The sequence below is a fragment of the Osmia lignaria genome, chromosome 15 (genome assembly GCF_051020975.1).
Source record: "Osmia lignaria lignaria isolate PbOS001 chromosome 15, iyOsmLign1, whole genome shotgun sequence".
NCBI classification, from domain to species: Eukaryota; Metazoa; Arthropoda; class Insecta; order Hymenoptera; family Megachilidae; genus Osmia; species Osmia lignaria.
In genome coordinates this window covers 11,388,566-11,403,504 of record NC_135046.1, presented here as the reverse complement: position 1 = coordinate 11,403,504, position 14,939 = coordinate 11,388,566, and the positions used below count along the sequence as shown (strand labels likewise).

Sequence of the window (14,939 nt, the reverse complement as noted above, 5' to 3'; positions counted from 1 at the left end):
TAGTATATTTAAAACATTTATTTAAGAAATAAAATACCTTTTATGTTTATTGTATTTCATTCAGTGCACTCTTTGAAATCCTCATTTCTATTTTCCTTCAAACTTTCTGTATTTCTTAATATTATTTACTACCATCCCAGAAAATGAATTGTTCGCTATGGTGCCATTGTTGGACACCACGCGATATCGCGGGTTTGAAATTTGAGTAGCAATTTGAAAGTATTAGCGGCTGCTCTGCTGGTATTAGACTAGCATGATACGAAGAAGTGATAGTCAATTGTGGATTAATTACGGATCGATCGTGGATCAATTGCGGATCAATTATGGGTCGATTATGAATCAGTTCGGAATGAGTAGTGGGTCAATTTCTAACAATAAGGTACATCCGTTGCGGATACAGTAGTGCAAATCAATGATCGATCAGCCTAGAATATCAAAATCTTCCAAACAAAATTATTCGCTCACCGTTTAAAACAGAATACCTCATTTAAAATTGGATCAAATGATTTAAGGTTTCTCGAGAAGCTATACAAATTAATTTACTAAGATATGTGCTTTTGTTGTTTTAAAAAGTTACAATTTGTTGAAATCGTGAAAAAAATAGTGAAGGGTAATTTTTCGACATATGTAGGTTATTTATTTGTGAAAGAAATATTGTTTTTTAACAATCAATAAAAGGGATTATTCATTAAAAATAAGAAGGTTGAATAATCATTTACTACTTTCAGCTTATAAACATTACATCCCGCGATATGTATGTACCATATACAACGAAAAATGACATCAAATATTTCCTCACCATCATCTTCAAAAGATTCTTCAATAAATTCTCAAAATAAAACTAACGATGCGGATGATTTTAAGGAAAAGACAGAATCTAACCTTTGTCCTTTCGTAAGCGATCCATTTAATTGATTCTAAAATTTAAACTCAACGATTTAATTTATGTATTTTTACATAGAAATTATTATGGTCCTTTGGAATAAACTCAGAGGTACCAATAATAAACTTAACCACCGAAAACCGAACGATCATCGCATATGCCTGCTCGCATGCTGTAATAATCTACAATTACGAATCAAAGGATGTGGTTAATCTTCAAGGTCATGTATGTTTCTCTTTCACTCCATTCTTATATGTATAGAGGTAATTCAAGTTTTTCTTTATCAGCAAAATGAAGTGAGGACGATATCAATTTCCACAAACGGGAAATGGCTGCTGTCGGGGGATTTTGATAAGGATTCCGTGATTGTGATTTGGGATACTGAAACTGGGTAAAAAAATTATATTACAACAATAGATTTTAAACAACCACAGTAATAATAGTATTGAAATATTTTTAGTGTGCCAATTTGCACTTTATTTCATCCGCACGGTGAGCACGAGATGACCGCAGCAAGGATCAGTCCAAATGCTAAATACGTAGTTACCATTGGAAATGAAATAAATCAAAAAGTTCATTTCTGGCTGTGGACGTACGGGAAAGATGAACCTGATGGTTAATTAATCACTATATTCAATTGCCTATCAATTTTTTTTAGAAATAATAATGGCTAAAATCTTTTTTTAGGAATTATGGAATTAATTGAAATTAGTGGTGACAGAGTGAAGGACATAGCTTTCAACGAGGATCTTCCGGAAGAATTCGTTTTAACCGCTGACGCTAATGTAGTATTCTGCAAATGGGTTCGTATGAATTTTTCTATACGAATCTACTTATGGTAGGTACTGTTCACCGATGATAAGAAGTCTCGCGGGACGGCAGAGGGGCAAAAGGAGATACTACGCACATATCGACTGACCCCCTAGTTTTACACGAGCCTGATTGCGTTATTTTCATGGGACTTCTTGTGATTGATGGACAGTACTTATTTGCATCAAAACGAAATAAAATATTTTTCTGAATTAGGAAAACAATGAGTTGGCGCGTTATTACCCCCAAATCTTTGGTAACGCACTGCGATATGGATACTTTAATTACTCCTGTTTCATATCAAAATCACATCGGGTGGTAACGTCATCGACAAACGGTATTATTTTTATATCCGCATCTCCTTACATTTGTTTCTAATTTTATCTGATTATTATACATATTCGAATACAGGATATATTTTGCTTTGGAGCATTGTCAGTGGTACAGAAAGGAGCCACGTTAAATCTGTGCGGCTCCATAAATGCAGTATCACCGCACTAATACATCACGATGGGTATTTCACCTTTTTTTCTTTTAAATATGAATACAATTCCGTGTAATTTACTATTTTAGATTGATAGTGATTGGCACAGCGGGGGGCCGAATTTGTTTCTACGATATCGAGTTAAAAATACTTTATGCGTGCCAAAATTCTTATTTAGATTGTATACAGTCGATCAGCTTTGAACTAAGAACCTCGTTATTAGCTCCTGTGCCCGTAGTCAGTGAATCTGAACGTAAGTCCGTCGAAACATTTTCGTTTATTTTAAAAAAATATTATGAGATATTTCTTGCAGTTGAATTCAATGAAAAAGACAGTGTAGAATATGAAGGAGAGTTTGAAGGATATTCAGAAAGTAAACTAGAAGATTCTCTCTGCGATGAGAAGATTGGATATTTAAAAAAGATAGAATCGCTAATCTTGGAGGAAGTTGAATCTTCCGCGACTGTCAATTTGGAACCTATGCTTAGAAATCACAATAGAGACAAAGAAAATTTTACGAAATCTATTGGCCCTATAGATACTACTCTTGAAGGTTCACCTTTTTACACTGACAATTTCATTGTCAGTAAGCAATATCATTTTATTTCACTAAAATCTATCTATTATTAATTTATATACTCTTAAAACTGATAATATTGTTTAAAGGTTCGTTAAATGGATCAATTGCATTAATTGACATACCCTCATTGAAATGCAAATTTATCTTTCAAGACACGGGTGGACTGATTACCAGTTTGGATGCTCATCCGCGAAGGTTTTTATAAGTTTCTCATTAGTTATAAATAATAGCACTTTTGCTATAGCTTAATACTGATTTGTTTTTTTTTATTACAAGTGATTTCATAGTCACCGGAAATGCTCATGGCTTACTGTGTTTATATGATTACAAGAAGCGCAAAGTTATCCTACGCCGGAAGACTCCCCCTCTTCCAGACTTGAACTTGTTGATTGAACATCAAGTGAAATGCGGTCATATTGTTTATTCTACGTGCCCCCAGAACAACGAGAAATTAACTGCGATTACGGTGCTAAAATATTCACCAGTAGGCAAGGATTCATTTTCTCCAGTATAATTGGATGTTTCTTTGAGTACTTTAATTTTGATAATTACCGAATCATTGTCAATAAATAAATGTGTTTAAAAATATATAAAATACATAAAACATTTGATTCAGGTGACCTGCTCGCGTGTGGCCTTGAAAATGGAGTATTATGGATGCTGCACCCCATTACTCTAGATCCTCTTGATGAAATCCCTTACAAGCATTCCGCAGAATCAATACATAAATTAATTTTTACAGAATGCGCCGAATATATGGCTTATTCGGTGAAATTCTCAGAATAAACTAAACTTTTCTCATTTTTATCCTCGAGGTTCGAAATGTATATGAATTATTTTGATTCTGTCCAGGATAATACACAGGTAATAGCAGTATTCAAAAGAAACCATCAACTATCTTTTGGAAATTATCTGTGGCATTTCCTCGGAAAATATCGTGTTCATGATGGAGTAATAAGGGATCTACTTTTTGGACCAGCTACCTGTAACAGTGTCGTACCTCGATTGTTTTCATTGGGGGAAGATAAGAATTTGATCGAGTACAATCTTGAAGATAGGTATGGAAAACAATTTTTCTTAACAATTTAGGTTTGTAAGATGACATTTTGTATTTTCAAGTGGACCATATCCCGATCCTGGTTTATTGATAGCTGAAATCTATCAAATTGAGTATACTGCAATTCCCCTTTGCCTTGCCTGGTATCCTGAATTGGGTATTGAAAAATTTTTAATGATCTCTAATTCAGAGGTAATTGTCATCGAATTCTAAGCGACTAAAATATCTTTACCCAGACATCTAATAGATTTAATTAATTAGTACAAGTACAGGTTACTGAATGATCAAACCAAAATGATCCGAGGAACATTTTTGGGTCCGCTTTTTAATACACCAGTTCGATATCTCAAGGTAATCAAAGACAATAAATTCATTTGTTAATCGAAAAAGACAAGTTATCTCTTTTGTGAACGTTGAATTTTCTAAGAAACAATATTCTTCTAGTCGTTTTCTAATAAAAAAAATTTCATATTTTCAGGTAATACCTGGTATGGAGCTTAAAGGTGGAGGATACATAATATTTGTGACTGAAAAGGAAATCGGCCTTCAAATATATCCTTTTGATGGTAATCCTTATAAGATTTTGGGAATGATAGGCCACCCACGTAAGGTACAAAAGTGCATGTATTTCTATTTAAATTTATAGAATATATTGATAGAGTTTTAGAAGGATTTATCTGTTCAATTTCAATAGGTTACTAATATTTCTATTAACTCGGATGGTAACATATTGTTCACTTCCGGTCACAACGATCACTGCGTGTTGATGTGGAAAATAAAATGCAGGTAAACGTTATAATTATTTATAATTGGAAAAATAATTCTGAGGAATGTAAAATAAATGTTAATTTTCCTTAGATCTGTTGATGTGTTAGCACGTTTAGGGGGTGAAAGCCTTAATCCATATTACTGCCTTATTCAAGGTGGCAAAACAGGATGGTTTATTAATGAAATGAGAGATTTCTTTTATTACGCTCAAATCTTGCAGCAAGGAGAAAACACGATAGCCATCAGAACAGTATCCGAAACGATTTCCATTAAACAGATAACAAATCTTATGCGTGCCGTTGGATATTATCCCAGCAACGAAGAAGTGATAAATATTCTATTCAATACAAAATTATTTCCTAACTATGTCCTAAAATTGTATATTAATGTTCCAGATAGAAATTTTTATGGGGGAGATTTCTTACAGAAATTATGCTGACACTGGTCAACTAGTTGAGGAGGTTACATTTGAGGAGTTTGTGAAACTTTATATAAATCATCGGCCAGCTTTTGGAATTTCTATGCATCAGTTACAGGAAGCTTTTCAGATTTTTTCAAACCCGCATCGAAGAGTGTCGCTGAAAGAGGAGAACCCAGTAATGACTCGAGACAGATTTGTAAAAATACTGTTTGGCGAAGGCCCTGAAGGAATGCAGAAAGACACTGACAATCTTTTTGGTCAGTTTATATGTATCTGTAGAAAAATCTTGGTCTCCAATTGTTTTGAAAAATACGTGTAATTATTTGTTTTAGGAGAACCGTTGACATCTCATGAAGCATTCATATATTTGACATTTTTGATAAACTCTGATGAGCATTTGGAGGATTTGTTTTATCGAGATAAGGATACACGAACCCCGTCGATGGAGTTTACGTTTTTACCAGAAGTAACTATCACCATTTTTTTTTTTTTTAATTTTAGTAAATAAAAGAACAACATGTTCTTTTTTCCTAAAAAAATTCCAAAAACTATTAAACTACAATAAATTATTTATAAATTTATTAAATTTATTATCGGAATCAATTCATATTTCTGGATGTGAATCGTGACTGAAAGTCCTGAGTATGATATTTTTTAAATATTGGATATTCAGATTTTCTAAGAAAATTTATAGAAAACCACCTATCATAAATATTAACACCAGGGAAAAACACTATCAGAGTGCGAATAAATGAAAAAGAAGATTAATCGTTTTTAGGCTCGCCGAAAGTAATGTATTATTGTTTTATAATACAGAGAATATCTTACAAAGATTTTATCACGGACATCATGGGTATCGAGTCGCCGGAGGAAACGAGGGCTGACGATGATTAAGTAATCTGTGTCATTACTTGCATTGCTGGCACGTTAATGTCGATTATTATTATTATTATTAATATTATTATCGTTATTATCATTATCATTAATTATTATTATCGTTACAATGTACTTGCGAATTCTATTAAACATGTACGAACACTAACGTATTTATCCGTTTCGTTTCTTGAAGCGTAAAAAGAAAGAAAAATATTAATTTCAAAATTTGTTTAAAAATAATTCTCATAAATGCTCGACTTTTTACTCTTTGGATTATTTTAAAATAAACTTCAATGTTTCAGCCAATGGTTTGTACGAGCTCAGCAGCAGTCGACTATCGTCCAACGATAAACGAAAACAAAAAACAACAAAATTCGCGATGGAACATCGTTTTATTTGATATTTTGTTCGCTAAATATCACATCGAAATCTTGGCAAGTATAACGTTGACTGGCTAGAGAGAATTTAGCGCAATTTCAACAGGATCTATAATCTTCAATTGGCGATAAAGCAGCCACGAACGAACTAGAGCAAGAGAACTAGACTAGAAAAAAGAAAACGATAAAAGACCTGCTGGTTAACTCGTCGATTACTCTTAAAACAAAGCGGTAAAAAAGAAGAGGAACTGAGAGAAACAGAAATTCAATGCGTGAAATTATAAAAAATTTGGAAGGTTCATATGTTAAAAAAGAACAGATCAGGTAAGAAGAACAAAACTGGTAGGAAAGCTTGGGGAATATGTCACACGCTTCCAGACAATTAATACATTGACTGCCACTATAGAAGATGAATAATTATTATTAATAGTATTTACAGTTTTTTCTCTATACTTATCTTTTGGAATCATTTTTGCGTACTGGTAAAGAGACTGAATTTATGAGTATCTCCTAAAATGCTTTGCCATTTAATCGAAAATAATGGTCGCCAATGATCCCTCCTCGTATGGCAGTGAATGTATTAAAAGCAGTGATCATCGAATGGGGGCACAGACACCGCCAGCAGTGCCGACAGTTGTATCAGCCGCGATATCGCGATTTCAAGATTTCGAATTGATAAAAACACAGCCCTCCCCTCTGGTGCTAGGCTTGAACAATATCTCGCTCTACGACGCAGCCTAGATTTCGCTTCTAGAACGCTATGCTTGCCTATCGGCTACCACTAATCAATTTATACACCGCGCACTTTTCTCTTCGTCCTTTAAAAGAAGTACAAACAAATGTACACAAAAAACCTTACTTCATTGTTATAAACTCTAAGGCGTATTTACAAGTTATATACAAATGTTTACCGTTCTCGTATCGACTTAAGAAAAATATTAACATGGAACAGCGTATGATTGATTCGTTTTGTTTACCAAGAAAAAAAGAAAGGAAACGCTGGGAATTTGATGATCGATTAATTCTCTCTCCCTCCCTTTTGTCTCTTTCGTATAACATGTAACAAGTATAATTGCCGGTGCGATTTTAAAGAGAATATATCATTTTTCATGCAAATAAAAACAAACAGTTTGCAATATTTTAAATTAACTAACAATCACTTGACCACTTCAACAATTTTAACTCTAGATTTACTCTGCTAAAGACGTAATAAAAATCTAAAACATTCGAATACTGCTTTAACTCTGACTAAACTGAAAAATTACAAGAAACTTAAATAGTTAAAATGAATATCGTTTCACGTAAAGAAAATTTACGATAGTCAAGTATTAATATTACAGGTTTAATAAAAATATTTAAATAGACTCTTTATTCCAAGACTGAACGATAAAACGAAAACTGCATTTCACTTGCACCGTATCGTTTCGAATAAATGTAATTATTCAGAAGATAACCAGCCAGAGTAACAAAGAGGGAGAGAGAATCGAACGTTCATTTTGAAGTATGCCTACACAGCAAATTCAACAGGCGGACACCATCCGCTGCTATCAGTCAAAGTAGTCCTCGCTGTTCTGCACGATTCCGTGCTTCTTTCGACAGTCCGGACAATACCATTTGCCTTTCGGTGGCACCATGATGCCGACGCACTCGAAATGAAACCACTCGATGCGACAGTCTTCGGCGTCGCATGCGATCATCTCCGACACTTCGTCGTACGGGCACTGACAGTAACAATAGAGATTAACCGGCCGTTCCGCTACCGTCGTGTTACTCTCCGCCAGATGCGTTTGCATCTGTTGGCTAGCCTCTACCTCGGAGTCGCTAGAATCGCTGCTGCTCTCGGCCGGTTCCTCCGAGTCGGTGGCGGAAGCCGTGGCGAGTCCGAGGTTCTCCGGTTGGCTCTCCTGTATCGGTGGCCTGTACGCCACGGACTTGCCCCCGAAGGACAGCCTCGCGGGCAACGTCTTAATGCTCGGTGTGATCGCGAACGTAGGCGTCTCCGCTTTCCTCCACTTCGTCACCGGTTGCTTCTCCACCTCGTCGTCGCTGGAGTCGCCGTAGAATCGTTTCGGTACCCGTTTCCGTTTCGACGAACGCTTGTTCTCTGGCTCCGAACCGCTGCCACCGATGTTCTGACTGGTCATACCGATTGCCTGAGACTCGACGGACGCGTTCGCCAGGTGCGCGTCGTTCGTCGAGCCTAGAGGCATCGTCTGGTGCATCAGCGTCGGCGACGAAGCCGGGTAACTGGGGTTCTTTTGGTAAAACGCTTTAGGAATGTTTAGTTTGATGGACTCGACTGGTGGTGCCACGTTTCGCTGTTTCGCTCTCTCGCCCTTCTTTCGCTTCTTCGTCTTCACTTTCCTCTTCTGTTGCGATTGGTCCTCCGTGGCGGTGGACATCTGGTCCGGTGATGGTATAGCGGTGTCGACGTCCGTTAAGCCGTTGTTCAACGGCATCGCCGACTCCGTGGACGCCGGAGCCACCGCCGCCAAAAGCAGCAATTGGTTCCGTTTCTCTGCGAGCAACTTATTCGCCAGTTGCTGCGGATGCTCGTCGTAGAAGTCCTCGTCCGTCTCCGTCTCCTCGGTCTCCAGGTCGGACTCCCTTAGCAGAAGCTGTGGCAGACAAACTGGCTCTGCCGCGGCTCCTCCACCGTTCTCCATCTCCGCTGAAACTTCCTTGTTCTCCTGGTCCATGCGTCCAGCCTCCGACTCCTGCGCGCCGTCCTTATCTTTCTTCCGTTCCTTGCGTTTCTTTGGAGAATTCTCTGACGTGGAACTGTCCGAGTCGGTGCTACTGCTAGAACTGGAAGAACTACCCGAAGAGGAGCTACTACAGCTGCAATTTGTTCCACAAGAACAACTGCTCGAATCGCTATCGCTAGAGGAATCACTGGACGAGGTACTTCCGTTTTGTTTCTTCTTCTTAGGACTCTTCGCCTTCTTCTTATTCGGATCCTCCTCGCTGACGCTTTGCATTCCATTGTTCTCGGCCGGATTTTTCTGCGCTTTGTTTAAATAATCTTGGTCCCCGTTCGGAGTCACTTCCTCTTTCTCATTTAATTTCGCCTCTGGTTGCTTCTCTTTCTCCTTGTCAGACCATACCACGCAGTAATCGTGGTCAGCTAATACTATACTCCTAAGGAATGCGACGTCAGTTTCTGGCTCTGGTTCTTGCTCTGGTTCCTTGATGAAATTGTTCCCAGAGTCCTTCATCTCCAAGCTGGCTGTGTAGGACTTAAAATTGTCCCAGATACCGTCCATGATCTGCGCTCCTTGTTCCTTTTCTTCCTCGTTCTGTTCCACCTCCACTATGCTGTCCGCTACCGGTTCAGAAGAAACTGCGTTTTGCTGATCCATGGGAGGCTCCTCCTCGGTTGGTTTACTCTTCTCGATTGCCTCCGGTTCTTTAGTCTCGACTTTCTCTTCCTCGGAATCCGTGTCACTTTCGGAAGAGAGATTCAGAGGCGGTAGATCGTAGACGTCGACAACCTTCTTCACAGGTTCCTTCGCCTCCTTGGTGGATTCAGAGGCGGCCGAGTTGCTGTCGGCCACGACTGCTTTTTCCTTGTCCGATTTTTCTTCGTCAAGCATCGGTGGTTGGCTCATGGTGTCCGCTAGACTCGCGCTAACCGGTGGCGGTTCTTTATGAGCGTTCTCGTGTTTGGTCAAAAGCTTTCGGGATATGAATCGCTCGGAACACTCGCTACAAGCGTACGGTTGGTCTCCGGAATGTAATCTCTTGTGCACCTTCAGGGCGACCGCTCGCGAGAAGCTGGACCCGCATTCCTCGCAAACGAAAGCCGTGGGTGGTATGCAGAAATGATAAATATGCGGCCACTTTTTCTGCAGGCATTTCTTGCACAGCACGCTCTCCGTTCCGTGCTTCCAGAATAAGTGTTTCGTGATGTCCGGTTTGTTTCTGTACGCGATGCCGCACCTGTAGCACAAATGATGAAGCTTGTGCTTCCACACGTGGTTCGATAACCGCTGCTGATTCCCAGTCGACTCCAGGCACACATCGCACGCGTGATGCCGTTTGCGTAAGTGAACCATTAGCCTAAACGCGGATGGCAGATTCGACACGGGGCACAGACAGCACCTGTACTTGACGTTAATGTTCGGAGAGTACGTTCCGGGGCACAGGTGACAAAGTAATTCGCTATAACTATAGAAAGTCGATTTACACATTATACAGATTAAGATTGTCTTTTGATGCATCTTCCTATTATGCAGGTAAAGTTCCTTGTGTATGGCAGAATGAAATCTACAATGAAAACACTCGTACGTTCTTACACTCGGGACATTGTATGTACCGTTTTCGCTGCTATAAGAATCTAAATTAAAGAAGTGGGAATCCAACTCGTCCAGGGACTTCTTCACTCGGGCGACGAACTGTTCGGCTTGAATGATTATAGCAGGATGCTGAGGTTGAAACTTGTGTTCCGCGAGCATATGTAATCCTAATTGTTTACCGTTAACTGCTATATGGCGTGCGTGATTACAGTAGACACAGAAGGGACTGGCTGCCTCTATGCAACGTTTCAATAAATCATCTATCTCTATACTATCTAAAATACCATCAACGTTAAGGTCGATACAAGGAACATCCTCCCCGGCTAACAATATTCCGTCGTTTGGCTGCGTTTGAAGCTCCACGCTATTTTCCTCCTCGTTTTGATTAACATCCTTCTCTTGTTCCTCGATATCATCATTCCCATTCTCGTTAATATCAATTGATTTTTCTTCAGTTATTTCTATTTGGTTTTCATCGCTTCCAATATTCATGTCAGACTCGACCTTATCTTCAGCTACTTTTTTAGCTTCCTTGGCTTCTTCAACTTCCTCTGTTCCTTCCGAATTACTATCTACTACTGCTAATTTGAAACTGTCCGAATCGCTGTCTCCGTCGTGCGTTTGAAAGCTGGCGTTGTTCTCCTTGTTATCCTTCTCAGAAACACTGGATTCTTTTTCTTCCGTCACCGAACTATCCGCGTTATTATTTTCCTCGGATTTTTCGTTAACTTCATCGTTCTCTATACTCTCGCTTTTAGTCGTAACGGTAAACTGAGAGTTCTTATTGGTACATATTTTAATAACTAAGCTTCTATCGGAAGTTTCAGCGGCATTGAACGATACCGAAGATTGAGATTCGTTAGGTACATCTAAATTTTCTTTATTTTCATTCTCGCTAGTATCTTCTTTAGACTGTAAATCGGATACCTGTAATTCGTGTTGAGGACTAAATAACGAACGATTGACAGGACTGTGGGCAGAGCTTTCCGATACTCTAGAAGGAGAATCGCTTTTAGTTTCCATTTCAGTCTCTAATGTCTCATCTTTATGTACATCTTCTGCTTCATCATTTATCAAATTTGATTCGTTTACTGTAATATCAGTTTTCTCGATTGAGCTCGGTGTTTCTGTATTCTGTTTGCTTATTTTATCAGAATCGACTTCTGTTTTCTCAGACACATCCAACGTATCGACCGAGCCAGTAATCTCTTTCTTAATTGTATCTGAATCTTCTACGTTGTTTGTACACCGTGACACCTCCATAATAGTCTCAGTTACGCTATCATATGGCATATTATGGCTGTTCCCGTCAATCGATGGCTGTAATTCAGAGTTCCTCGGACAAACCGCATTATCATTAGTTTCTTCTCTCGCTTCACAGGAGTTTTCAGTGTACTTCGAGACTTCCATTATCGTCTCTGACACGGTATCCTTAATCGCATTATGCGTGACTTCGTTTTCAGAATTCTCGTCTCTACTTAAAGTTTCATCCGATAGTTGACTTTCGTTCGGTCGAGACGCGGCAATTTTATTATTTGTCTTTTTCGTATGCGTGTTCGCCTTTTGTTGATTCGACACACTATCCTCTATATGTTTAGACCTATGATTTTTTATTAGCTTCCTTGAGACAGTTTTATTTCCACCACTTACAGCTTTGTCAAGCACGTGCGTTGGTATCACGCTCGCTTGTGGACTAACCGGTAACACAGAATTAACTTCTTTGCTCGTGTCAACGGCTAAACTGCACGTACTTGCATGCGTACCTGTTTGCCTGCACAGTGTGCATATGGATGCGGTGACCTCTTGTTTGGACGTTGGCGAGCAAAAGTGATTATAAAAATTATCCGTTTCTGAAAAAACTTTCTCGCAAGAGCAACAAACTAAATAACACGATCCTTTAAAAGCACCATAGAAATCTTCAACGGACGTGAACGCCATTTCCGGAACACTATGTTTTTTGGTTAAATGATACGACAATCTTTCTGCTTGACCAAACATTCCAAGACAGAACAAACATATATGGCGTTTGTGAATATCCCTCATGTGTAAAAATAAATTCCAATTCTCAAAGTATGTGCCACAGGCTGCACAAAGATAAACTTTTCTTGTAATTTTAAAATTTGGAGAAGGTGGCATCGTGGATGATTCCGATGTGCTAGGCATTGGCGTCATCGTAGAGTTGCAAGTACACGAACTTTGCTTCAATGTAGAACACAAATTAGACGACGAGTTACACTTCGTACACTTATTCTTTGTCGAAGGCTGAAGACCCAAATATTGAGCATATTCGGTTATTTTCCCTCTCTTAATCTCTGCTTTCTTTTCCTTGCTACTTTTTGGTGATACATTAGAATGCAGCGACTGCTGTTCCTGTGCTATAATTTTTGCTGTGTTTGTTTGTATTTCTTGTGCTTGTGCCAAAATCCGTTTCTTAAATCCTTTGAACACAATTTTTGATCCTGTACTATTATTTTTGCTCTGAGAATCTTTGGTTGCAACAGAATTGTACCGCAATAATTGTTTCTCTTCCTCTATTACATCAGTGTACGCACTATCGATTGAAGGCTTCAATGAGTTTCCAATAGAATTATCTTTAAGCTGCTGTTTTCCCAATATGCTCCACATATCCATAACTTTACTTTCACCATCTTCATCTTCCATAGTAACACTGTTTGGCTATAGCAGTATTACCTGCAACATACAAAATAGACATTAACGCAATGAAAACATTTATGTTAGATTAATAATTAAATAAATGTTAGGTTAATAACTATTGCAGCAAATATCAAGATAAGGAAACATAATTTTGTAATTATGAAATAGTTGTGTTACAAATTAATACATTTTAATCAATAGTATGCATTAGTTATAATAATTTCAAGTAAAATTATAATATTAATTAAGCATTGTATCAACTATTGAAATTGTCAAATATGTTAGTTAAAGGAAATGCATTATTATAGTAAAATTGATTATCATTAGTACTATAATTACTATTACAATTAATGTGTTCACAGAGCCACCTGTTACATTCAACTAATCAAGAAATTCTATCATTTATTAGAATACTACTATGTTAACAGTAACGAATAAAAGTTTGAAACAATATTTCACATGAGATTCAAACTCTTACATTACAAGTTCAAAGATATAAACATCTGATTTTGCTCTGAAAGACAACTTGGAAATCATAGTAAAAACATCACACACTGTGTTGACATTAACTTATAGAAGATCAAACATTATGTTTAAACTACACTTGATAAAGTAACAAGCATTTAGTATAATACCTCTGATAAGGGTATTACAAAATTGAGCACATGGTACGACATGCAAGAGGCCCTTCGCTGTGACCATCACTCCACAGTGATTCAGCCTTAAAGTTCCCAGAAAATCAGTTTACAATGATGAAACTAATGTCAAAACAAGACCAATGAAAGTGTACACGGAACCAGGACACCGTCGTACTAAGTTTCAGCAATAGAATGTTGCTGTAAGCTTTTGTTGCACACAAGGATGATCCCAGTGCGACGAGGGTTGCATACCTTTCGGTAAACTCCGGCTTGAACGAACCACTTGAAATTATGAAAGAGCGTACACGACTTGTAAAATGTAAACGACACAATTAAACGCTCTTGAAACGATATGAAGTGGAGCACCTTAAGTGGATCGTCGCGATCCGCGCCGAAAAGGTTAGTAAAATGGCGTCATATCAATGAGCACGGCTGCGTCCGTGCTTCCAACACGTCCCCAGTGATGCCACCTTTCGTCATGTTCTACTGTATGTAGTTTCGTGTAGAAGAGGTTAGGCCAAAACCATCAAGAGAAAGAAAGTTTTTAGTATTTCGAATCTGTGATAAACAGTAAGAGACTTTGAATCTTTCTTGGAGAATGTGATCCGACTTGGGCGCGAGTGCTCTGTTGCTTGGCCCACGGCTGTCGTGCAAAAACTCGAAACGCGAAACGACGGCATCTCTCGTGGACGTACTCATATACGCCCAGCGTAGTACCTGTGTTATCCCCACTCCGAATCTTAACCTGACCCAGCCGCTGGGAATGTCAAAAAAATCTTTTATTTCATTTTATTTACATATTTGAAAAAAATTAATTACATAATACGAATTTTCATTAGACTAATAGTCACGTAAATCAGTGCGAAATGAATTTCTCGCAAAAATACGCTAATGAAGTGTTTTTGTAGCATGGCGTACCATAAATCTCTTGTATGAAAATTTTAACCTTATTTTCAGTTTCCAATGCGTTATAAAGAAGAAATTTAATAGAGAACAAAGAATTGAATAAAGAATTGTTTTAATAAAAAGAATCGTATGTTATAAAAATATACTGTTTTATTTATATCTAATTTAATTCATAAAGTTATCGCG

At 38.0% G+C, this 14,939-nt stretch overlaps 2 protein-coding genes across 6 annotated transcripts; one reads left to right on the top strand and one right to left on the bottom strand.

The window, feature by feature from the left end:
- The first annotated feature begins 86 nt into the window (after positions 1 to 86).
- LOC117608184 (cilia- and flagella-associated protein 251) lies at positions 87 to 6,948 on the top strand. Of its 2 annotated transcripts, none has more exons than XM_034332889.2 (22): positions 87 to 627; positions 729 to 894; positions 962 to 1,108; positions 1,171 to 1,274; positions 1,344 to 1,498; positions 1,571 to 1,686; positions 1,910 to 2,030; positions 2,105 to 2,207; positions 2,267 to 2,430; positions 2,491 to 2,763; positions 2,844 to 2,952; positions 3,034 to 3,245; positions 3,374 to 3,525; positions 3,610 to 3,815; positions 3,877 to 4,006; positions 4,076 to 4,165; positions 4,293 to 4,424; positions 4,509 to 4,600; positions 4,673 to 4,907; positions 4,978 to 5,260; positions 5,336 to 5,469; positions 5,820 to 6,948. In XM_034332889.2, exons 2-22 carry the CDS (start codon positions 757 to 759, stop codon positions 5,895 to 5,897), a joined length of 3,174 nt encoding a protein of 1,057 aa, XP_034188780.2. In that variant the 5' UTR covers positions 87 to 627; positions 729 to 756; the 3' UTR covers positions 5,898 to 6,948. The 2 variants fall into 2 exon arrangements, with proteins under 2 accessions (XP_034188780.2, XP_034188781.2); XM_034332890.2 differs by having other exon boundaries at positions 5,782 to 6,948.
- Positions 6,949 to 7,098: 150 nt separating this feature from the next.
- On the bottom strand, positions 7,099 to 14,569 carry MESR4 (misexpression suppressor of ras 4). 4 transcript variants are annotated; one of them, XM_034332885.2, is made up of 2 exons: positions 13,845 to 14,569; positions 7,099 to 13,245 (listed from the first exon to the last, which is right to left on the bottom strand). In XM_034332885.2, exon 2 carries the CDS (start codon positions 13,213 to 13,215, stop codon positions 7,804 to 7,806), a length of 5,412 nt encoding a protein of 1,803 aa, XP_034188776.2. In that variant the 5' UTR covers positions 13,216 to 13,245; positions 13,845 to 14,569; the 3' UTR covers positions 7,099 to 7,803. The 4 variants fall into 4 exon arrangements, with proteins under 4 accessions (XP_034188776.2, XP_034188775.2, XP_034188777.2 ...); XM_034332884.2 differs by having other exon boundaries at positions 14,100 to 14,569; XM_034332886.2 differs by having other exon boundaries at positions 14,214 to 14,569.
- Positions 14,570 to 14,939: the final 370 nt, after the last annotated feature.